Source organism: Pieris napi, chromosome 6 (assembly GCF_905475465.1).
Source record: "Pieris napi chromosome 6, ilPieNapi1.2, whole genome shotgun sequence".
Taxonomy (NCBI): domain Eukaryota; kingdom Metazoa; phylum Arthropoda; class Insecta; order Lepidoptera; family Pieridae; genus Pieris; species Pieris napi.
Genome location: NC_062239.1, coordinates 3,033,844 through 3,059,878, shown reverse-complemented (window position 1 = coordinate 3,059,878; position 26,035 = coordinate 3,033,844). Strand labels below are relative to the sequence as shown.

General features: G+C 32.9%; 4 protein-coding genes across 10 annotated transcripts; 2 read left to right on the top strand and 2 right to left on the bottom strand.

Moving 5' to 3' along the window:
- The first annotated feature begins 946 nt into the window (after positions 1-946).
- On the top strand, positions 947-3,337 carry LOC125050533 (STI1-like protein). The gene is made up of 5 exons (XM_047650440.1): positions 947-1,560; positions 1,707-1,860; positions 1,927-2,027; positions 2,096-2,219; positions 3,158-3,337. The coding sequence occupies exons 1-5, from the start codon at positions 1,318-1,320 to the stop codon at positions 3,256-3,258; spliced, it is 723 nt and encodes a 240-aa protein (XP_047506396.1). The 5' UTR covers positions 947-1,317; the 3' UTR covers positions 3,259-3,337.
- Positions 3,338-3,682: 345 nt separating this feature from the next.
- Positions 3,683-10,262, bottom strand: LOC125050530 (integrator complex subunit 3 homolog). Its single transcript, XM_047650432.1, has 5 exons — positions 10,083-10,262; positions 7,283-9,874; positions 6,925-7,050; positions 6,412-6,540; positions 3,683-4,930 (listed from the first exon to the last, which is right to left on the bottom strand). Exons 1-5 carry the CDS (start codon positions 10,155-10,157, stop codon positions 4,865-4,867), a joined length of 2,988 nt encoding a protein of 995 aa, XP_047506388.1. The 5' UTR covers positions 10,158-10,262; the 3' UTR covers positions 3,683-4,864.
- A 184-nt stretch (positions 10,263-10,446) lies between these two features.
- Positions 10,447-18,754, top strand: LOC125050531 (heterogeneous nuclear ribonucleoprotein M-like). Of its 7 annotated transcripts, none has more exons than XR_007117154.1 (13): positions 10,447-10,606; positions 10,916-11,109; positions 11,304-11,466; positions 11,720-11,804; positions 12,028-12,145; positions 12,237-12,383; positions 12,557-12,898; positions 13,587-13,812; positions 14,139-14,254; positions 15,026-15,161; positions 15,522-15,592; positions 18,328-18,402; positions 18,692-18,754. XR_007117154.1 is itself a non-coding variant. In XM_047650438.1 (12 exons), the coding sequence occupies exons 2-11, from the start codon at positions 10,924-10,926 to the stop codon at positions 15,575-15,577; spliced, it is 1,575 nt and encodes a 524-aa protein (XP_047506394.1). In that variant the 5' UTR covers positions 10,447-10,606; positions 10,916-10,923; the 3' UTR covers positions 15,578-15,592; positions 18,328-18,754. The 7 variants fall into 7 exon arrangements, 5 of the variants coding, with proteins under 5 accessions (XP_047506394.1, XP_047506393.1, XP_047506389.1 ...); XR_007117153.1 differs by having other exon boundaries at positions 18,321-18,402; XM_047650438.1 differs by having other exon boundaries at positions 18,328-18,754.
- Positions 18,699-25,825, bottom strand: LOC125050532 (pickpocket protein 11-like). Its single transcript, XM_047650439.1, has 10 exons — positions 25,474-25,825; positions 24,154-24,232; positions 23,915-24,033; positions 23,286-23,400; positions 22,755-22,921; positions 21,922-22,027; positions 21,052-21,203; positions 19,993-20,117; positions 19,342-19,617; positions 18,699-18,884 (listed from the first exon to the last, which is right to left on the bottom strand). Exons 1-10 carry the CDS (start codon positions 25,596-25,598, stop codon positions 18,781-18,783), a joined length of 1,368 nt encoding a protein of 455 aa, XP_047506395.1. The 5' UTR covers positions 25,599-25,825; the 3' UTR covers positions 18,699-18,780.
- Positions 25,826-26,035: the final 210 nt, after the last annotated feature.

The following is a 26,035-nucleotide window of genomic DNA, read 5'->3' as shown; positions in this document are numbered from 1 at the left end:
AGTGTGTGCGGTGGGTGTATTTCGAAGTCACTGATTAAACGAATTAAGTAGTCACGATTTGAAATAAATTCGTAAATTTTTGTATTTAATGAAAATAAATGGTATGGTTATACGAAAGTATATCGTATATATTTCGTATTATCAATACGAAATTGATATTACGAAAGTTAAGGAAAGAGAGTTTATCGTTGTTTAGCCGTTGAAAAGGTGGTATTGCTTCCCTCATGTTTGTATTTTTTTTCTCAAGTCTTTTAACAGATTTGCAAATTGTGTCAATTCTACATTACTTATGTACGGGCTTAAGAAGTTATACTTCTTTGGCATTATTAAAAATAGTTTTTGATTGCATGCAAATAATTAATTACAATTAAATAGTCAAAGACTGGAAAAGGAGTCATTATAGTTAATAAAGTTCAGTTTACATTTGAAAAATTAAATAAATAAATATTTATTGTTATTCTCCTTTGATTAAGTGTAACATAAATTTTATTATTATTCGAATGTTTTTTTTAAATTATGTCCAATGCCGTAGCATCTTCCGTGGGCAACTTATGCTGTTAATTTTGTGTAACAATGCGCGCGCATCGTAAAATTTCACTCTCATCAATTTTTCATAACGCGCCTAAAGAAGTATAACTTCAAAAATTCTTGAATAAAGTACCCCCTAAAAAAATGTACGCCCCTATAAAACCTCCTGGAAATCTTGATTACCCCTAAGTTTGGGGGTAAAACCCCTAAGTTGGCAACACTGATAGGGTATACTGTCTAGTCTTAATAATTAATATAATTTGTGGTATTGACATTTGACGATTTAATCACGATTGTTGACATATTTTGGTTTTTCTTCTGAGATCTTATAGTTTAAAATCGACAAATTGTCGACTGACAATTGACAAGTGGTGAAACTGTAAAAGTATTATATTGATAATTAAATTTTAAAATCAATTCTTTAAAAAAATCATGCTATGCACGTGATGAATAATTAATTGTAACTCGTTTAATTGCCAATATTAGTATTTATTTAATTAGATTTTTACATAGTAGTAGTTGATACACTAATTAATCACTGTGTCGTTATACTGTTTGATGCTTATTATAATGAGCACTGACTTCTTTTCAAGTCATTAAAGTGAACAAAAATCCAAATTCATAATTTTCATCCAACTGTATATAATTTAATTAATAAATATTTTAGTTTTTAAGTGTTGCTAAGTAGCTTCCCTAAGGTGCTCAATAACTTTTAACGTTAGTGAAGTTTTAAATATTATAGGGAAGTAAGTACTTTAAAGCTGAATTCTGCTAATACCAAGAATCACAATGGATTCAAAAAGTGAAACAGTTAAATTATCTGCTGAAGAACTTAAAAATAAGGGTAATGAATGTGTTAAAAACGAGAAATATATAGAAGCTGTCCTACATTACACACAAGCAATAAAAATGGATCCTAATAACTATGTGTTATACAGTAACAGATCATTTGCATTTCTCAAATTGGATCAACATTATCTGTCTCTACAAGATGCTAATGAAACTATAAAACTACAACCACACTGGGCAAAGGTTAGTATTTAAATAATATGGAAAGAAATGGAAAAAATAGTATTGCTATCTTTTATATATCAAAATAATTCAATTGTCATGAAAACACCAATTTGTGCCTTGTACTAATTATATGTTATTTTCAATGATTGTTCTACATGGCTTAGGGTTACTTTCGTCGGGCTGAAGTAGAAGCTGCTAGTGGATTGTATGATGAGGCTATTATATCCTACACAAGAGCCTTACAGCTTGAACCTCATAATACTAAGTTAATGGAGTTTATAAGAGATGTTACTGAACTACAGAAAAATAATTTAAAGGGTATGTTGTGTGTAGCATTATTATAGACAATATTTAGAATATAGGTAATTAGTCATTTGTTTTTAGGCAGTCAAAATGTGATCTGGATCTGTACAATAGTGGGACTTATTATAGGTATTGGAGTGGTCATATTGGATTATACATTGACAGCAAATCCAACATTAATAGTAAGTTAATTTAAAATATAATTGACTTAAAATAACTGTCTAATTAAACCCCTTGTTTATTTTCTCAGAATCCAATAAGTATGGTAGCCTTTTCAATAGCTCTTTCTGGAGTAGGATTTGCAATAGGGAAAACATCAACACTTATGACTGCTTGGAATGCAGGAAAATCTTTGCAGCCACCACCTGATTTAGGTAAAAATATAACTTTCGAAACAGTAATTCTTATCAAATACTGTGTACACTCTATGTAACGACACCAACGACAACAAACTCCGTAAAGCGTCTTTTATAATTGGTTTTGGTTAGTTTAGCTTGTCTCCCATACAATGATACACTCTACATAGCATTACACCTACCCTCAATAACAACAATTAAATAATAAAAAACTTTAGAGGTGTCAAGGGACACCCGGATGAAACGAAATTCCTTTCGATGTTAATAGGTATCGTAATAGTATGATAGATTTTCTCGACACCCGATCAATCTTACGACGAAAAAAAAAGCCAACATCACGAGGTGTTCTCAGGCGGTCACCCATCCAAGTACTGACCTCGCCCGACGTTGCTTAACTTCGACGATCGGACGAGAACCGGTGTATTACAATAGCAAATAGCAAAAAAGTGTCGTTACAACTTTTCGTAAGAATTTTTTCCGTCTAGCCCCCTTTCACAACGCGCGATAAGGAACTTCGTTCCAAAAAGCACTTTATTAGTTAAAACTGCAGAGCTGTGTACATTCTTTTGTCTTTATTGTCGTAGCCTGTAATAAACTCGACTGTCGACATCATATGTTCTGAACTTTCTGTGAAATCCATTTGTTTGTTTACAAATTGGGATTGCTTGCACATACTTTATCACAAAGATGCCTCAATGTTGCAAGATAAAAATAAAATAAGTAAAAAAACACAACATATTTGCTGGTACAGCAAAAGCGTTAGCATAGCATACTAATACTAGTCTGAAATAAACTTTATCTTTTTTTAATACAAGATTTTTCTACGTTCCGTTTAACGACAACTCTTTGTAACATCAAAATATGCACAGTCCCTTGAGTGTCGTTATATAGAGTTTACACTGTATGTATAAGTTGCATGTTCTTGGTTCTAAGTGTAATTGTTACTTTATTTTCAGATACAAATGAACAATCTGAAAAAGAAAATGTACTGCCAGAGAAGAAAAAATATAGCAAGGCACAGGCCAGGCATAGGTTTAAACAGGGGAAACAACTTTAGTTATCATATTTATAACAATATTGTAAAATCCGTCAACAACTGTGTTCTGGTGGTGGACTGTTTTGTTACCATATATATATATATACCAATTTATATTATATGACATCCCATTTTCATGACAGCCAAGAAATTATTCTTTCCAATCATTACTTTTCTGTCCATTTGCAGATTATACGAATTATTTAAAAAAAAATATTTTATCTTTGTTTTGTTATTGTTGTAAGGGTTTTTAATTTTAAAATTTGCTCTTGAATGTTTCATTTTCTAAAAATGTTTTATTATAGATGTTATATATTTAAATGGTTACAAACCTTTTTTTTTAAATCTTATTTGTAAAATTATTGAAAGACATGGAAAACTTTAAGTATAATATCAAAATGTAATTAAATAAAAAATGAGTTTGTTTTAAATAAAAAACATCCACTTATATGGGGAAATACTTTATTGAACCTAGTGTAAAATGTATTTCGAAAATTGCATATAACATTTTTTGCTTAAATTCTTGGTCGTGTACCTTACACTTAAAATAAGTCCAACACTATACACGCGAAACATAAAAATAATCTGTATAACAATATATTTTACAATGACTACAAGATGGTGTCATAAATTTACAATAAAATAAAGGTAATATTTACCATCACCTGATCATTGGCTGAAATTACCTATGATTAATTTTCAAATGTATACTTAATGCTAAAACAACTATTACATGTACATAAAATTAAAATGCCACAGATTGTGTCACTTGCCACTCTAAAAAGCATAAATTTATAAAAACATTAATACTATGTGGCTTAAGACAACATTAATATTACACAGTAATATGATGTATAATAGTGAAAAATTCAATTTATAGCCTTTCATGTGATCTCTCCATTCACCAATAAGCAACTTAAGTTTCTGATGTACAGGTTTCTGGTAAATTTAAAAAACAAAGGAATGTATTTTTCTAAGGCCCATACTAAACATTTTGCATATTAAATACAATATACTTATTATGACATATGTACAAACATTGTTGTCAGTGTGATAAAAAATATTATACCATATTTGAAACCATTTTTTTTTTTAATAGATTGCATAATCAATACTTATATATACATATACTTAAGATAGATTGTTTCAAGTTATGTGTACATAAGCGTTAAGGTTTAAGGCGTAAATTTCTTGTTAACATTGTTTATATGCAAGTAATAATATAATTATTTTAGTACAAACAGACATGTTAAGTATTTATTTCTAACCATTTAAAAATCATTTGAGACAATCCAACCTACTTAAAGTTTATATCCGAAACATCAAAATTTTACAAATCTAACCATGCACTTCTTGGAAATTCTATCCATCCATACTTTGTACCAGTTCCATGGCAAATAAAGACTCTATTACAATTATAAAATTAATAAATAACTAGTGAAGATTTATGGAAGTTACTGACAAACTTTACAAAAAACAAAACTAAAAATTCAGGTTAATTTGAAATATCTTAATAACAGGCCTTAGAATCGAACCATGTACTGTAAGGTAACACTCACTTGAAAAAGTATTTATGAGCCGCACTTTGGTGTTTGAATTTGCCATAATTATTCTTACTGGAGATATGTCAATCACTATCTGATATTGCTTTCTTTCTACGTTTTGCTTGCTTCGGTTTGACGATTTCTTCCTCCTGAAAAATAATTTATTTCATTTAGTCTAAGATCTGGCTGCTGCACATTGGTTATTTGCTAAACAACAAATTTTTATGTATATTTATAATTAGGAGAATGAATATCTTGCAAGTTGCCTATCAAAATTTGGCCGCTAGTATTTTTAATGAAATTATTGGGAAAACATTTCGTTCACTTGTTATTTCAATAAAATATCGTCTACGTCACGGCAATTTACATAAAGATTTTAAAAAATCGGGTGCCGTTGCCCACGTGGCCGCACTTCTTCGTAGCCAGGTGTAAACAGGTATGATTTCGATATATTTATACGTTCATAACGTACATTTATTAATTATATTATATCAAATTGAAGATAATTTTTTTTCTATTAATTATCGTTTATAGTTGCCTAGTCAAAACTGGCCACAAAAAAGGGTTACCTGCTGTTAAAGATGATAAATATTTAAGGTACGAGCTAAAGATAGTTAACGCATAAAGGCCGATTTTCATTATCATTAGTGTTTAGGAGAGTGCTTTAGGATAGTACTTTAGTTGAAACATGTAAACGGTACTTGCTTTAGTAAACGCTACGCTAAAGAACTTGCCTTTCAAGTTGTACTAAAGCACTCTCCTAAACACTAAGATAATGTAAATCGGCCTTAATATCATTTGTCCGACGAGGATAGCGAATGCCACCTGTGCGACGCTTTTAAGCCATTGCGAATGCGTCGAATGTTAGTGTTCTCAAACTGAATAGATACGGCATTATTGTTCTAACATAAAAACCACGCTGGTTTAGGTATAGGTTTTTAGCAAATAACCGATGAGCGCACTAATCCAACAGCCGGATCTCGTACTAATTCAGAAATTTTTCATAAAGTTAGTGTATAATCAGAATCTAAATGTTTTATAACAATTCAAATCAGCCAGCAGCAGCAGGATACAAAAAAAATTAATAAATAAAATTGATGTGAAGAAAATAAATTTTAAGCAGCACTGGGTCGTTTTGGAACTAAAGCACATGCATTCTGGGAATAGTTTGTAGTTAACTATACAAGTTTTGGAATGGAAAAAATTATCAGTGCAAATTGTCAAAAAGTAAACGAATTGACAAAACATACGTTGTCTCAGATTTTTAGAACAAAATATTCGGTGTTATATTTAATTATGTATTTAGATCATCTTGAGATTTTTGTAACATATTATTTGATGCCGAAATAATACTAATTCACCTGTACAAGTCTTTATGGTTTTTGGTCTTTCTTTCTGCTGATCAACCTGATACACATATATTATATATATTATTACATTTTTATCTAAGATATATAATATGTATACATATATATATCGCGTACATAGAAAAAAACTATTGCTGCCCAGCAGGCATCAAACGTACGGCCTCAGTATTGATAGTTAGACTGGCCAAAATCTTGTTTGATTTCCATATAGAATATTTTATGAACTATAAACCCTTCCATGACATGTAATTAAAAAAAATTACCTCGCTATCCTCATTTGATGAGTGTAAGTTCTGGCTGAGTGGCATTGAGTTGGAAGCCATCTTCCTTGCCCGCCTTAGCATTGGTAGTTCATCTTCCCAAGCCAAAGAAAACAATTGCATATACTGTCTCTGAAATTATTTAGAAAAAAATTGATTAAAACAGTAATTGTAGAATTGGTAAATAATACTTTTTTTAGTTCTCGTTAAGTAGTATAAAATATTCAGATAATTATTTACCAACTTCAAAAAACCCCAATTAAAGTAGATGCCGTAAGACGCAGAGGTCGTGGGTTCGAATCTCGGTGCCACAATATTTTTAGCTTTGATAGATATATTTAACAGAAATGTGTCATGCCCCATTGGAAAACTTATTTTTTTTTTAAAGCTGAGGAGTTTGTTTGGATGCGCTAGTCTCAGCAAATACCGGTTCGAATTGATAAATTATGTTGTAATATAAACAAAATGGCTAGATGGAACTAACGCGGGTAAAGGGCAGGGCTAGTAATAGTATACCTTTAAGTTATCGTTGCTATTTGATTGCGAGTGCTGTAACGCTTTCTGCAAACATTCAGTTTTGAAAATTGACATATCGTCTTGGTCTACACAGCATATTCTTATTTGCTCCAAGTGACCCAGAACCTAAAAAAATTATATATTTTGAGCATATTATTGTGTGGCAAATAATTACTTATAGCAACTTAGTAATTCTTTGCCGATATCAGGCCGACGTTAAAGGGCCGTTATGTATGAAATTATTTCCGATCATAAAAAAACAATATCGTTACAACACTTCTTTGACTCGTTTTTTACTAATTATTTTAAAAACCGTTAATTTTAATAATTCGGATATATGTATGTTCATTATACTTACTGATTCAGCTGAAGGTGGCGCATTCGGTGGAATAGTGTGTTTACCGGGACGTTTTCTTTTATTCGGACTCGTACCTGGATATCGTGTGCTTAATAGTACCGCTAATAGATCTGCTACTTTTTCCTCATAATCCTGACACCAATACATGACAGTGGAAACTACAAAAGTGTCTTCATCATCCACCGTCCGGCAGAACATTTGCCTGACCACCTCTTGCGTTGGCTTTTCTTGTTTTAACATTAATAAAACAGATGTCAGGGCCTCTGCATGCTCTCTATACGATAATTTCGGAATTATTGGAAGTACATCTTCGACGGATATTTCGTGTGCGGTAAGCAACTGCCATAGACAATACTGCTCAAATGTCTCCCAATTTAAGCTTGTTGTAAGCATTGTCGTAAAATCGTCAGTTTTGAACATCATCAAGTTCCCTTGTAACGTCAGACACACTAGTCTTTGCAATTGTCCTGCATCGATTGTAGAAACGATTATATGCAATAATTTGATATGATTTTGAACTTGATCTTTAAATTCCCTATATACATCCGATATTAACCATACTAATATGTTAGAATCACATTCTTGGCATTTCTCAAAATCATTAACTAAACATTCAACAATTTTAAGTTCTAAATTACTACAATATGTCTTATAAATGTCCATTTTAAACTTAACATTTCTCTTTTTGGCAGGATCACGTTCCGCGCGACGATCCTTTTCGTAACATATTTTTAAATATAACAGTAAGGAAAAGCCTACACTGGGAACGGAATTTTGTGCGTGTATTTCTTTAAATGTCTCTAAAATTAATTTGCGTTTAGAGTCATTCGAATTTGCAAAGAGCAGTTCGAACATGGAAAATATTGGCGAACTCAAAGTTAAATCAAGTTCAGATGGTGTGGGGTTTGCACTGATTTTAAGTGGGGGTAAATCTTGTAAAACTGCGGCAAATAAATCCGCAAGTGCTATTGGCGTAGGCATCGGAGGTGTGCACGCATTGAGAAGGGCTGTGGCAGCAGCCGCAGTTCTTTCATCCAAAAGTGTTTCTGCGAAAGGCCTCAAAGCTGATGGAAGAGCCGCGGCCAGCTCAGGTCGCTCTCGAGCACGAACCTCGGAGAGTGGCAAGTCATCGTCATCTGTATCTTCTGCAATAATTGGTGTCGTTTCATCTTCGTCATCCGAGAAGGCTGGTTCATCCGGACCTCCTCTAGGTAGGTCTTCAATACCTTCCTCTCTCAAACCTGACACCCCTTCTCCATTACTGCAGAACTCTTTGAAAGTATCCCTTACCGTTGTGCGTAATTCGCGATCTAATTTTGGTGAATCAAACAACGGCTGTAAGTTTGGAAGCACTCTTTTTTCAATGATTTGCTGTAAGGAATTGAATATGCCTTGTCGTACCTTATCAGAAAATGATGGATAAAAGTTGGGTATTATACGACATAAGAAATCAAGTAATGTTGCAGTGACAGCTGGATGTGATCTCATGGAATGATGCATGACCAAGATTGCAGGCTCTATATTCATTATATTGTCTTTTTCAGGGTCATAGAAGAGCCAATCATAGAATAGCGCCAATTTAGCATTAGATGCTGCTACATTTGATGTACAAGTTGTTAAAAGCCATCCAATGACTGCCCATCTTGGAATGATGTCAGAACAGAGTAATTCATTTGTAGGATGAATCACGCCCACAATGAAGCGAATCATATCACTGCGTAATGATTGAGATTCAGGGGTAGCAAGATATTGTCTTTGAAACCATTCTTGATATTTTTTATGGTGCCCGAATCGGACCTGTGATGTTAAAAAAACCAATTTACGTTCCATATCAGGTGTAAGCCTTGATTGTAAATACCTCCTGGATGTTCGTGTTTGTAATAACTGCAATACATTTGTAAATGTTGGTGATAAAGTTTTAGGGTTCAGAAGAATGTCTTGCCAAAGTTGATTAAATTCAGGAATCCTTGCAACATTTTGAAGTAAACGAACCAAATCTCTACCCAAACTTAGGATTTCATCAAAGTGTTCTCTTATCAATGAAATAACAAAGTTGACTTCCTTTAGTCTGAGAGTCATTAAATGTGGTACATTATGATCTTCTATTAATCTCAAATATGTATACACAACCATACATATTAACACTGGATATTTATCAAGCCATGATTTATTATCTATGTAAATGTCCAGCAGTGATTCCACTAAAAAAATATTTTTTGGTGTTATATCTCCACCAGAAGCATAACGCATTAAATTCCAACAAACACTATCTACTCCTGAAACAGAATTTCTTATCATTTCCTTTACAAGCCACAATAATTGATTTCGTGTCGTGTCCTGAAATTTTAAATATCTTTCTAGTATTAAATTTGACAAATTATTAAGAACACAGGTAAATCCATCTCTTGTAATAAGTGTTAGGTCTCTATAGCATTTTGTGGAATTCTGAGGTTCTGTAAGAATTGACATAAGCATTCCAAGTGATATATCTTCATGGTTTTTACAAACTGCATTGTTAAGTGCGTCGTGAGCTTCTTTTTCACTACAGTCGGCTACTAGCGATTGAAAATTTATGTAAGCTTTCTCGTACCTCTGAAATAAGTAAATATTGGAATAAAAATCATTGTGTAGCAATATATAAAACTTACACCGAGTTAATAGAACCAGGGAAAAAAAATTATTCGACTATAGAAAATTAAATATTCGCGCCACATTGCAGCGCCGCCACGGACTCGATACGAAAATAAAATCGACATGGCTGACCAAATGAATCTTTGTTGGTAGTAAAAGTAAAAAATACCTCTTCTATTTCATCTTTGTTTTCTATGGCAGTGCACACAAAAAGCTTAGGTGAATTAACTTTTATTTGTTCCATTTTTCTAATGACTTTATTTACGTAAAATAAATATTTTTCCAACAGCGCTCGCCTGCATGGCTAACGTAAGAAAAAAATATTTTAAAAGCAATACACTACCACAGTTAATAAATAACAATATGACATCATATTACGTTTGACGTAAAAAAATCACAGATACAAATAATACCTAAACTATAATACAGATAAAGATGATTAAACAATATATCACCGGCAGATTATTAAATATTTTTTATAGGTTTGAATCTAATGCTACATGTATATAATGTATTATATTAATTGACTATTTTCTGAAACTAATAGACATAGAAGTCTATTTTTTGAGTTTCTGAGTTGCAGTGCGTCAAAAGCTATCTATGGCTATTGATTCCTTGCAAGTTTTATCTGTGTTTTCGAGTTACGCGTCCCAAAAAGCCCTCCGGAGTCCGGACACTCGAGAGCCGTGGCCCGTGGCCCGTGAGTCGCCATTTTGTGTTTTGTTAAAGCGTACCCGGGCTGAGAGTCATTTGTGCTTTACTTAAAAAGATTATTTTGCGTTATTTCTGATTGTGGTGGATCATTTTATTTCTTCAGTTATCCGTGGATAGGTAATACCTTGTTTTTATCAAATATTTCTTTAGTTATATTGCTGTATTACCGGTGTGCGTGTATGTTAGCATGTTTTCATAGTATGTATTTACCAATATGTAAATTGTCCGCTCGTTAGATACTTTGTTTATTTTATTTGTATAGTTATCTATTTACCTAACAATCTTCAGAATAAGGGATGGATGACAGCAGAGAAAAAGAACGGGACAGGTCGAGGCGCGGTGACAGACCCTCTAGATTCTCCGATGCAACTCGGGATAGATCCGGAGATCGGAATCATCACTCTGAAGGAAAAAGATTATTTGTTTCTAACATACCTTACGAGTTCCGATGGACAGAGTTAAAAGATTTGTTCAAAGACAAGGTAATTCGACCTTTTTATTGTAATAAAATTCCTACTGCTTCAATGCGGGGAATGTTATGGACTTAGGTATATATCATGTAAATATCTAGTTGATGTAAAATATCTATATGTGTAGCTAGTAAAAGTAACCTTTTATAACATTTATACCCTTTTTAATGATTCTGTTGATTACAATATAAATTACAAATTTATAGGTTGGAGATGTTGCTTATGTAGAATTATATCATGATGACAATGGAAAGCCAAAAGGTTGTGGTGTTGTTGAATTCAATACTACAGAAGCCATGAAAAAAGCATTATTTATAATGCATAGATATGAATTAAATGGGAGGAAACTTGTTTTAAAAGAAGAAACTGGTAAAGTTGATTGTACTTTTCTGCTATAATTATGTGGTCATTTTGATGTGTAATATGTAATTTGGATATAATTATTGAATTATAACAAAACTAAAACTATTTCTTGTTGATATAGCTAGTTTAGGTTTCGTAACTAAATATACTTAAAGAAATATAAATACCAAATTTGTAATTTGTAATTATGGTCTGAATTTAAAAAAAAATATTTGCATAAATCAAGGTCATTATTAAAAGATATATAATACTTTTGCAGGGAATGAACGAAGCCGCTCTAATAATCCACGATCGGGTGGTAGCAGTGGTGGAGGTGGCAGGAATAATCGTGAGGATAAAGAAGGGTGAGAAAAATATACAAAATACTTTATATGTAGTCCCATATACCAAAGTCCATTTATTTGTCATGGTAGTAAATTATTCTACTTTCTCTCACCATAAACATTGTTTTCTTACAAAGTACAAGCTAGCTTAACTTTTAGCTTGAAAAAGTGCTTGACTAGAAGTCATACGTTTTCTCTGTTGTTAATTTTCTATTAAGAATACCAATATATGGTTTATTTTCAGATGGAACATGAATAAACCACGCCAACCGGAAAATTTCAACACATATGGGTTAAGTCTTCAATTCTTGGAGTCTATTAATGTCCAGCCTCCACTGATGAAGAAAGTTTTTGTTGCAAATGTATGTGAAATTAATATTATTCCAAATTAAAAATGCTCATATTATATGTTCAGTAAATAGATAAATTCTTAAACATTTATTACTTCTATAGCTTGACTACAAAGCAGATAGACCAAAAATCAAGGAGATTTTCAAAATGGCTGGAAAAGTTCGTAATATTGACTTGGCAGTTGATAAAGATGGCAATAGCAGAGGCTTTGCAGTCATTGAATATGATCATCCTGTTGAAGCTGTTCAGGTATATCAGGTTTTATAAATTAATAACAATTTTTCTGTAACCCCTTTACACAGAAAAAAGTTGTACTATAGTATGAACAATGAAATCCTAAGATAGTGAATTACTCTCTTTTTGCTACTGATACTGATATTGAATAACTAAAACAGCAATTTATTTTAATATAAAATTTTCAGGCTATTTCAATGTTTGACAAACAAATGTTGTATGATCGAAGAATGACAGTCCGTATGGACAGGGGCTCAGATAAAGTAGAAGTGAGGCTGCCTGAAGGTTTGAAGAATATTGGCCTAGGGCTTGGCCCTAACGGTGAACCTTTAAGGGATGTTGCAAGGAATCTACCACAGCCAGCACCAACAAATAATTTAACAAATCTAACAAATGCAGGCACAAGTTTAGGGGCGAGTGTGTTGGGGGGTGTTCCAGCCGCCACTGTTGCCTTGAATGGTTTGGGGCAAAGTCTCACTGCAAATACTTTGGGAAACAACTCAGGTCTTGGCGGAGGCTTGAGCTTACAGGTAAATTTAAAGCGGCATATATTGATCCAATGGTATATTTGTAAAAAAATATTGTATTCCATGGTAATTATAAAATGGGTACTCTTCTGAAAGGAGTCTACTAATTGGAGATTTATGTATGGATTAATCAGCAGGATAATATATTATCAGTAGTATTTGGTAATTATTTGTATGAATGTATTTAAATTTTCTTTCTAATTTTCAACAGAAGACATTTATCCTAATGTCTTTTACACATATTACACAAATCCCTGTTTTACACATATTAATGTGTGAAGTATTCTATACCTTGATACTAATTTGACAAATTACTATCATATATGTATATTTCAATTAATCAACCTGTATTGTTAAATTGTATTTACTCAACTATATAGTCATAAATAAACCCCTTTCGTGAAAATTTTATTGTCACGCGAATACAATATAAATTTATATATATTTTATAGTAAGTTTATATTATATGGAGCTGGTATTGACAACAAAGCAAACCAATATACTTAAGAAATTTAAACATTTCAGGGGTTAAATTTTAAAACAGACACTGTAAAATAGTCTTTCTTTTAGTACTTACAAGCTTCAAGTATTTTTATTTAAGTTTTAATAAATTTTCTAGCATAACTGGATCTGAGGTATAATATATATTAACCTATTTAAAAAAATCTACAATTGTATGTTTTTATTTCAGGCTCTCGGCTTAACAGGCCTTGGAGCACTTCAAAACCAGTTACTGCAGCAAGGTATTACAGCTAATGACCTCGTGAGCTCAGTGTTAACGCAAGCACAGGCGAATGTTGGCTCAAACAATTTGGGAATGGGTGGACCTGATCTCTCTTCAAATGTTATGGCCAACAATCAAATGTCAAATAATGTGCTTGGCCCAAATAATAACCTTGGCAGCGGTCCTCTTTCAGGTAAAATCATTGTTATTTAATTGCATCGGCAGGGGTTTGGGGCCGTTCAAGTATTACGTAAGCATTTAGCTATTGGGGGAGGGGGTTGTGGGTATTTGGTGATTACGTCAACGGTGGTTATTTACTTTTTTACACATATTAGAGAGCGTTCAAGTATTACGTCACGCAATTTTTGGAGATTATTAAAACCTTTTTGAGATACCATTGCATAGTCTTTAAATGTTTTTATGATTGTTAAAAATAATAAACATTTTATTCCCAACTTTTAAAAAAGTATTATGTAGGGCAGTTTTTTTTATTAATTAATCTGATGTATTTTTTTAAAGGAACCAATAGGCAGATGCAACACAGTAATGTTTCCAGTGGCCAGGGTTATGGTAGAGAGAATCCTATACAAACATCTTCTCGAGACAAGCAATCTGACATGGTCATCATCAGCAATGTGAGCTAAAAGTTCCTAGTTTTTTTTAAATGTTTTAATGGACGCGTTTTCTGTCCAGTAATTGTATCTATGCTTTATTAATAATGCTTGGGAAAAGGTCAAACACATTTTTAACTAATACTTTAATTAAAAGCAGCAGGGTTTTTAAACCGAAACAATTTTTTGTCAGTAAAACGAACCCAGGGGCTTGGGGTTACGCGTATAGTGTAACCCACCTTTGCCAAAAAGGTATTATTTACGCATGTGGTTTACGACAAAGCAAAACAGTTACAACATAACTTTATATATTTCTTTCCAAAATAGGTCTTAACACCAAAAGACATATTAACAAGCAGAGAATTTAAATTTTTTTATTCTTTTTGTGGATTGTATGGAATAGTCTAGATTTCCTGGTCTTAGACAAGATGCCTTAACGGTAGTAGAAAATCCAAAACTTAATTTGTATGAAAATTCGTCGACACGAACTTTTTCGACTATCTACATACACTACTGATAAATCATCTTGTCTAAGCCCCCTGGATGCATTATTCATTCTGGTAGCGTTTGTGGAGAATAGTAGTTTTTTCTCTTGAGTAGATTTTAAACACTATATGTATGACATACATTGTATGTATAACGTTTTCGTAACCACAAATTTTATATGAAATCCTGACAAAAGTATAGAGGGGTATTAAGGGGTCCTGCTTAAGTAATGATTTCATTTATATATATTAATTACATTGTAAGGTCACTCTCTTTTTGTCGATTTTATAAGGTAAAATATTTTTCCAGCTTCCACCAACAGTAACTTGGCAGTTAATTCGTGAGAAATTCAGTGAATGTGGAGAAGTAAAGTTCGCGGAAATGACGTCATCAGATACAGCGATTGTACGATTCCATAAAGAGTGGGATGCCGAGAGAGCTGTCAGTATCCTTTTAAAGTCATGACATTTAAGTAAATATAACAAACCAAAATCGTCAACAAAGAATATTTATTCAGTCTCGACAATGAATCTTACCCTAAAGTAATTCTTGTCTATCGCTTGGGTATGAAAAATATTAACCATAATTTTTCCATAATAATTTCTGTGATAGATAACTTTTATTTCGACCAACAAAAATACAATTTTTAAAACTCATTATAAAACGTGTCTGTTACCAGGGTACCATTCAATACTTTTCAGAAACCTTAGTCTACGTTTTTTAATAAGACCTTTTTTGCCCATCTTAAATTCTCCATCAATCCCAAATTATAAATTCAAATAATTTTCCTAAGCAAATTGTACAGAAATGTTTGACAGAACCAGAATTGATGGAAGGACTATTGACGTGAGGTTCTTCTAATCGCTGTGTAACAAGGTAAGCAAAATCTGTATATATTGGGTGTATGTGTGTCAATCTTGTCTTGAATTTGGATTAGGGGTTTGAATTTGTTACCATAACGGAATAATGATATATAGGGCCATGTTAATCTGATGATCGAATTATAAAATGTGAGTCGTTCGAGTTAATAATTCGACGGCGTCTGGCTCTGCAGCTTTCGTATGAGTAGGGCTCGATTTGATTTGCCTCTATAATTTCTTGTGCATTACATATGTGAAAAAGTCACCAGTATAAGCTGGTATAACGACTAGGTGTATCATAGATTCATATCTCGAGAGAGTCGTGAAAATATATTGGCTATACTTTTGTACCGTTGATTTTAAGTAGAGAAACAAGACCTGAAATTGATGATTTCCTGTGAAGGTTTGAACCTATAAGCGAATTATGCGTAGGTGTTTGACACTGTTTTACAGTGGTATATAGTCATAATTTTTTATTATGGCCCTAAAAAGGTACCTTGTAAGATACCTCTAGCCTCAAAACACGAAATGATGGCGCGTTTAGCTCGATTGTGATTGGTTGAAAACGACGAATTCTTCAATGGAATATGTTTAAAATAAATGTAAATTTATTTTAAACGCGTTATATAAGTTGAGTATATTTTTAAGTGCCAGCGTATTGGACTGGTGAATGCAGATATTTTTTATGACCCTATAGGTTGCCATTTGTTTGGGAGGCTCCAATAAATTAATGTTTTTGTATTTACAGGGTTGTCATATCGAAGTTGGTCTATCGGAAAACATCTTTCGTCGTCTTTGTCTGCTTGCCGCAGCTGAAGTTTTGACCTTTGGTTCAATTGACATTGATTCTTGAATTAATTGTATTTAAGTTTAGAGTAAGACTAGACCTTGATTGTTTTCCTTTTTCATTTTAATTTTTGTAAAACTAATTTTCTGCAAAGTGGTTATTACCTCATTTCGTTCATCTTCCTTTGTCGATTGTCGCTGACACTTAGGGAAGTTGACCTTCTCGGATATTAATAAAAAACTTTTATTGACAATGTTTTAAGACAATGCTCAGGCCTATTGTAGTTTTATACGGATGGGTTGCACGGATGGAAATCGGCAATGTCATTCCGATGTTTGACATTTGGCAGATTGCATATTGGTTTGGTAAATTGTCAGTGTCGATTGATTCTGGTCATGTGGTCTAATTAATCATTCGGTGTTCGGGACTATACCCAAAGCTGGATAAAGTACTAGCAACATTGTAAAATTTTTAGAAAATTTGTAGTTTAATTATAACGTCTATTAAAAGTGAAAACTTTGTTCTAAATCTTTTCTTATTATTATTATTGTGAAAATTATTTCTTCGTCGCAACACAACCGATTTACGTGGTATTTCCATGGAGACATCTGATAGAAAATTATATAAGAAAGTGTAGCAGCGTAATCGTAAACCTGATAAACACGCAATTTCATTCCGTATAATATGTAATACATATAATGGTTTTAATTTAAACAGAGTTTCGTACAATTGAGACATCTACACATTTTTATCGTAGCAAAAAATCTTTCACAAACTTCGACCCGTTTTCCCGTCCGTGTAAATTGCGAACGGCTCTCGCGCTTATGAATAAATCAATTTGAATATTTCTAGAATAAAATATGAATTTGCTGTCAAATATCTTTGATATGTAGTCAATAAACGGATGCTTTTAAATGTTGGATTATTTTATTGAAGTTGTTACAGCCCTGTCATCTTATTGTATGGAGCTATTTTAATAACAATTACTTCTAAACACGTTCTGAATGATTTTTTTGATAAAGTACGACAAAGAGCAGCGGACACAAGGATGTGAGTGAAACGGAATAGAATCACCACGGTCATATTGCATGTTTTCGGAGATTTTTATGTAAGAAGTTTTGCATTCGAGCTTGGAGTAAATTTTTAGATTCACTATGGTAATTAAGGCATCTAACAGATTGTGTACAGCGAAAATGAAGATGGATATGTTGCTTACGAGTGTCGAGAGTCTTTAGATAATCGAATATACATCAATGGCGTCCTTGGTACATCCCAGACTTAACATCAACAACGCATTGTTTTAGAAAGGCTTTGAACACTTCAGTCGTTCGTTTGACATCAATTTTTTATAATTAAAGAATACATGAAGATTTTATAAATACATAGTTTCAACATGTAATATGTTGAGGTGAGAATACTCATGTTAAATCGTCAGCCAGCCTTTATTCGTTATGATGGATAAGGTGTGAAATAACAAAACTTGTAAGGAGCCCTACGCTTTGTCATAAGTCGTTTGAAGAAAACAACATAATTCCATACTTGACTTCCGAAGTACTAGTCTTGAAATCATTTTATATGGTAAGTGTCTTCAGACAAAGTTTCCCTTTCTATGGGTGAGGTTGCATGTTTTTACTTTTTATTACGGACAATATTGCAATATTGAGAGCTAAAAATGTATGACGATCAATGGGTTGAAAAATAATTGGACTGGATGAATTGGTTCGTGTTGCACATTGCTAATGCCCATGACTGTCCTTGTCTAAGAATTGGTTCTTGTTGGCAATTTTAATTGCGTGTTGGGTTGTCAACAAAGCGATTGAAATTTTTCGGTATTTTATTCCAACGCTGACATTTGAGGAGAGTGAAACTTGTTAGTCTATTGCCGTCTTTTCTAAATGTTAGCTACTTATAGCAAAATTTATTTGAAGACATATAATGGTCTAAATGTGTTTGCAAGGTTACAGGAAAGAATCCAAAGGATGTAAGAAAACAGGAATGTACCAAGCACTCAGAAGTACGAAGTGCTGGAGGACAGCAAGGTACATTAACTTTGTTATTTATTTCGTAAAGATGGTAAAAATTCATATACGGTAGCAATATCTTTTTTTGCTATAATAATATCGTCAAAATAATGGAATCGTTATTCTATTATATTTCTATTAACATTTTACGTCTCTGTTATACCTTACTAAATTGTTCACTTTTAAAACATTTATTTTTTAAAAATAAGTTAAACATTAGATAAACAAGGATAAAAATAAATCTACTTGGGATTGCGAAATACCTAATGTTACCTTTGGTTTTTGGTATAATTTATTTTTGTTTCAGGAGATATTGAAGAGGGACAAGAAGAATGGTTATTAACTTTGAAATAAATGACATTTGAAATTTTTACGGTTTTATTTTTTCTACCTGTTTTAAAATAAAAAGTAATTACATGTTTTAATAAACGTTACAAGTATTTCCATTAGAGATATTACAGAGCTGCCGATACATAAGTTAATAACACCTCCACTGCGCACTGAAAAGATAAACAATTGAAGGAATAAAACTAAGTAACTATTTTAAACAATAACTATTAAAAATTACTAAGTAATAAAATGAGTTTATATTAAATGGCTTTATAATTAAACTGTAATTAGACTGAATTACTTTTTAAGAAATGGGTATACTTAAAAGCTGTTAAAATCAGCTTAAAAGATGTTCAAGAACGCGCCTTTAATCTCTATCATAAACATTATAACTGTATTATTATTACTTTATATACTCGTGGTTTGCGAAGGCGTTTTTATAGACTTGTGTAGGGGTGTAACAAAGAACCAAATGACGTGTAAATATAAAGCCCAATTTTAATGTAGTACTGATGTCAGAAACTTGGAACTAATTTTAATTCGGCGCTGAACGTAAGAAACTGCCATGCAGTGATATATTAACTTATTTATATTCTACAATCTACATCAATAGTTAAGTTTACTTACACAGAATGTCATAAAAATTTATGATGATGTCTCGGACAACGCGCACTTTGGGAAACTTTGTTATACCAATGTCCAATGTCGGAAAAGATGTTTTGGTTGTGAAGTCTTCTCTGTCTTTTAGGTACTGATCTAATTCACAAGTATTTAGGCAGCCACAGTCTCGAGAACTGGATGGTAAACCTTTTAAATTTATTGATTCCGTAGATAGAGTTAAAATTTCTCTTTTATAACGAATCAGACATTTCAATTGTCTTATATTACATATCGTCTCATGAGCTAAAAACAGAAAGAAAATACTGAATTGCAAATAGGACAGAGCAAAAACATATCTTTGATTTTGATAGGAAAGTGTCTTTAATCTGAAACAATAATTGTAGCAGCAAGATTCGGACCCAATTTAAACGAATAAGCAATGCTTCACTAACTTTAAAGACCTTAACTATTTTGTGTCTCTCCTAAGTATATACTATACGCGAAGAGCCTTACCGATATGGCTACACTTTCTTTCGTCCCATTGCTAAATATATGGTATGGTATGTCTTCGTAAATACGAAAATAAAGTAGAATTTCTGTATTTTGATATGGAAGTAGTATTAAGTCCACAATAACATTACAGGAACAGTGTAGGTTAATAACGTAGAAATCACGTACCTAAAGGCTTATAAAAATGTGGTATACAACCGCATAATGTTTTAATAACATTTATTCTGCATTCCAAAAGACAATGGCTGTAGGAGTAAATTGGATATCTGTCGTTGGTAGCTTCGTTGATAAACCTAAAATAGATGATTGACAATAATTCATTCTACTGTGTAAGATTTGGGAACCCTTTTAAGTAAAAAAATACCGATGGCAGGGTTCCCAGTTCTATAACATACCTTGTTGCCAGAGAAACAGAGAACACTGAAAATGTTTAGAAAATGAAAAACGGCTTAATGTAGAAAGTTGCCAATACTTTTATTGTTTTTCGAAGTAATCTCCGTTCCTCTCTACACATCGTCGCATTCGATGGAACCACTGTGACGATGTCACGATTTGAGTCAGCGCCGATGAGCTTATTTAACATTTGGCACCAGTCCATGTGAAGGTCGTTTGTGGTCGTCGGTTAAAGTATGGGGAATCCATCTGGTACAATGCTTCCTGACGCCTAAATGTTCGTGTAATATTGACTCATACCAATGCCTAGGCTTGCCCGTATCTGCTGATAGGTCACTCTCTTATCTTCCTCTATCATGCGTCGCACAGCACTGATGTTATCTTCAGTTAAAGGCCGCGGTTAAAGGACGTCCCTCACGCGGATCATCATTGAGATTGCTACGTCCACGCTTAAACTCGTTAAACCAATTGTAAATAGTGGCACGAGATGGGGCTTCATTAAGAAATGCTTATCGCAGCCTACCATAGCTTTGTTGTTGAGGAAGCCCACAATGAAAGTCATAATAAATCATTGACCGTAAATTTCTCGCGTTAGGTTCATTTTCACGTATAACAAGAGTTTTAGATTTGCCGCCAATTCACAAAAACAAATGACAAATGAATGCAATACTTATACTACATTAGGTTACCAAAAATTCTAAAATTAAAATTAAAAAAAGTTTTCATTAGCAATGTTTCTAACTGGCCAGTTCTAAACATTTTCAGTGTTACATACGTATCGCATAAACGTGCCATCAAAAAAATATTTTTTATAATAATCAAGCCATTCTTCACCTGCATTTTCTAATACGTAGTGATGTCACTCGCAACTCCTCTGAAATTCTCGTTGTCCAAACAGACAAACCAAAAGACACGGCAGCTTCTACATCGATATTGTAGGATGGTGTTGTACTGGTGATTATTTCATCGGGGCTGTGAATATATACCTAAAAACATCAGTATTCCCTGTTAAAAACATTATTTTGTTTTTTTAATACAGGTATTAATTTAATTATCAATGATCCTGATTGTTGATATATTTACAATTATATTCTTCAAGACTAATAATGATAATATTGGACAGGCTTCGACGGCTAATATATAAGTACATATAGCACACTTTTGTGTGTGCCGAGACAAGTGCACTCTCTATTTCATAACTCTTTTAGGTTCTCATATGGGACAGATATCCGAGTACAATGAGGCTCCGTCGACAACTACGTGCTCACGTACGGGGTTATTTAAACACTGTAAATTCACAGTTAGGGCAGGGCTAACATTAAGAGTTTATTTTGGAGCAATTGTAAAGGCATGTTTCTGATTTTCAGCCCTGGACTTGAAACCGAGAACTAGTGATCTGCTGTCGAACATGCCAACCCTTACATAAATGTAGTAAATGTTTGTGGGTATAACTTACAACGTCACTCGAAATTAATTAACAATTGTGATAATGCGGTCAAACTGTAATTACTACATTTAAACGTCACATTTCAGTTCAATTATAACAATTATTAAAGTTAAATTTAATATGGAAGACTATCTCGACGATTCGCGAGCTTTTCATGGCTGCTTGCCAGGATCTATTAGTATTATCATCATTACTGTTTATGTACTATAGTATTATAAATAAAATTTTAGTATAAACTGGTGCTTTAGTTAACAAACCTTATAAAATTTATATAAATTGGATACACTTAGGAAGAAGTCTCTGTCGAAAATGGAGAGTTCAATATTATTTTTGACATAGTTCGAGATGTTAAAGCTTCCCCTGCTGTAAAAATTTAAGTGGCATCAATTAGTTTAAAAAAATACAAAGGTGTATATTAAATAATTACACAACACAATCACAATTAATGATTGATTGTGATTAAATCATACATAGTTTTCTACACAAAAGATCTCTCGACAAGTTATCCTTAAATCGCCTATACAGTCAATACTATATACACTTAATAAGTAGTAGATATATGTTAAAGAGTTATTTTTACTATTATTATAATTATCTATCTTCAATTCGAAGCTCATGTCTGAGAGTCATGGTCAGCAAGGAAGCATCTGGAGCTGACAATCTGCTTCCATCGGTATCTCATATCTGTCCAGTGCCTCTCTTATGACAGTGAGTTTTGAGGACGATGAGCCTTTCATTTTGCCTTTTGTCTTACCAACCACGATCAGTTTCTCCAAATTATTATAGACTTTGCGAATTGTATGGCCGAAATAAGATACAATCGCTGTCGGCATATGGTAGACATGCGAATCCGTATGCGGAGTTGGGTCAGGATCGATGTATTGGTGGTTTTCGCAGTCCACGGTATAATTAATATAAGAGTTAGTAAGGTTCTGTTTAAAAAAGAGTTTTAAAGAATGAATGAAGTTTTAAACACCAGAAAGTTAAAAAATATATTAGTAAAATTCTCCTTATGTTGTCTGTATTATTATATTTAGATATTTAATCAACCAACGTTGTAAGTAATAATAAACAATATATAACGTCTTACTTGGGATCGTCGAAAATAGCAACATTTGAATTAAGAACATAACACAATCCCATTTCGGTCATCGCTGTAACTATTGAAATGTTTTGCTTCGTTTTTGTATCCACTGTGGCATTAAAATTCGGATACATTGACATAGCGATTTTCGTATAATCTCTGGGATCCAATGTCTAAAATATATACAATTGCATTGATCTATCATTTATATAATATAAGCTTCTAATCTGTAGAAATAGCTTGATTAAGCTTGCTCAAAGTTATAGTCAATTGATAGCATTGTAAAATAGCCAATATTTAAGAATCGGAGATCTAGTAAATGACAACTTTACGTCACCTTTCAAATGAGGCATATAGCTACTAGTTCTGTTCCATTGATATATTCATTATTTCTACTAGTTATAAGTTTTTACAGTCATCATGACTGTGACTATGACTTTCGAAAATTATTTAATACACGTCTTGCCAATATTCAAATCGGTAGAACCGCCGGGTTTTACGTTCTGAACATAAATAAAATAAACGAATGCTACTTACTGATATAACATCATCCGGAAAATCTAATTTAACATATTCTAAACTATCAAAGTTTGCTTGTATTATTGCCCATAAATATCCATCAATTTTTAGGCCTGTTTCTTTGAATTTTCGACTAAAACACAATATGATATTTATAATACTTTCTGAGCACATTTTCTTTTATACCTTAAGCAATCTATAATGGTAAGTAGACATTTATTAAATTTTTATATAGTACTAGTGGACCCGACAGACGTTGTCCTGCATGATATTTTAAGCGATTAGTAAAGCAAAGTATGAAAGTACCGACTGCAGCGCCATCTGGCGGGCTGATTTGTGAATTTAAACCCAGATCCCCTTGAACACACACAAAAAATTTCATCAAAATCGGTCCAGTCGTTTGAGAGAAGTTCAGTGACATACACACTCACAGAAGAATTATATATATAAAGATGAAATAAGATCGCTTCTTGTCATCCAGGTACGGTTAGATCTTTAAGCTGCGCAACATATTTTAATGCAAATTAATTAATAGATGGTAAGACTATTCAAGAGAAAAGTTAACAATTAAACATTGCATAGAGAAAAGTCACTACCATCCATCTCTCTTACAGTGTGCGAGCGATTTCGAATTATGATAATGATACCTGGATATAGCCTTTAGTTTAGGAACAATAGCTTTATAAAATGGACAAAGAGTGACAGCTGGAAATGAAATGTTCCAATCAAAATAGTTCATGTCCACACTTATGACTGTTGGGGCGTCCTAAAAATAATTAGGAAAGTCAATATTGCAATATAAATTGAATAATTTAGGAAAATATACTAGCCATAGCTGTATCTAGAGGCCAGGCCTCAAATTATCATATGGTATAAAAATACTTACAATGTACCTGGAGAACTGGATTGTAAGAAGTATCACGATGAGCACTAACGCTATTAAAAAGGCGATCATCCAAAATATTCTAAAAGCATAGATATAGATATTATTATAATTTGGGCCATTTAAAAACTAAAGCTATTTCATAAATTGATTGTGGGAGGCGCAAATAAAACATTTATTTATTTGTTATACTCATACTTTTTTACTAAAGAAAGTTTTCTTAGGTAATTTACATTTGCACGTTGATCATCAGCTGTACCTGACACACGTATACAAAATATTTTAATTTTTATATGGTGTCCTCATGATGTTTTCCTTCACTGTATGTACAAGTAGCGTACAGTAAAATTAAAAGACAGCCGGGGTTAGACCACACGGCCCAAGAAAGACGCATGCTAAAATTTTCCTTAAGTCTATGGTAAAAATATATGATAAGCTCGTGGCGGCACAGATATAAAAATAAAATAAAAAAACCGATAAAAGTAATATATTAGTATTTCAGTCGCGTGATAATAAAGTTGGTACAGTTGCTTAACGGTGGGCAACTCTAATGAGTGACGGAATATAAGTATTTGGGTATGTCTTGCCGAGATTCTGCAGTGCGTCAGGTATGTTTGCCGAGACCTGACGGTTTTAATGCCATCATTCGAAAAAGTGTGGCATCCTTGATGCATCCTGTTAGGCATAGCATCACATTTAGGATAGGTACCAACAGTGGCGTAACTATACCATCTGGGGCCCGTGGCAAATCTTCTTTCGTGTCAATTCTTTTGATGGGGCCGATCAGTAAAAATCCTCCCTCCTCAGTTTAATTTTAATAAACTTCGAGATTTTCAGCGTAGAACGTGTAATTGATTACACGTTGTACGCGTATATGTCCCACTAATAGCCATAGGCCTAAGAGAGGAGCTCTTAGGCGAGAAGGAAAGGTCTGTAGTCCCCACGCTAGCGTCCCTCATCCACAGAACATAATATCTCTTGGGCGGTAGCCCTATTGGGTCGGGGGCATTTTGCCAGCCCTGCCAACCTATTGTTACGCCACTGGGTACCAAACTATCCTTACAAATAACACGCATATCTTAAAACGTTGGTATGCTGTCCATGGTGGGGACCATAATATGAGGCTTTTTGTTTTGTTTCCTAACCATTACTAAGATAGCAACTAAGACCGGATTGTTACTAACTTTAATTAAAACTACATATGGATATAATCTGAATTAAAGAAGTTCAAATATTAATTATATGAATATATAAAATCACAATTAAAAATGTTTTAATCAAAAGAATATCCTTTATTTAAATTAAAGACAGAATTAAATTTACCTTTCAAATGGATGAATGCGATCATTAACAACGTAAGATAGGCCGTGAGTAGTGGCATTTCTTAATCCATTCTTGACGTAATTAAACACCTTCTTTCTTTTACGCTTTCTCTTAAATAAAAACATTTCAGTAAAATAATTATGAATTTAATATTTTTTGTCGGACTGCGGTTGAAAACGTGGAGCTTTTGAATAACTATAATAAATTATTTAACATCATTGTATGGCATAGAGTAGCTGTAATTTTTACGATTATTCATTTGTGGACAGTCAATTGTCAAAATCCATGAGTCTTATTATTAAAGGAGAATGACAATTATAGTATTATACACTTACTTTAGCTCTTTATAATATGACAGTTGGAAAAAGAAATATCTCTTTGTCAGTTCGTAGTCAATCGACTATGAATAACTTTGTTAGCGCGTTTCAGAGTTTTACGTCATTGTAGAGTGCCATGCCCACACAAGTTAACAACTTCTGGACAGTGAATTAAGACGTTTATTGAGTTCATACTTACCGGCATACATCTCTATATAAATAGGATTATACGATCGCGCATTGAC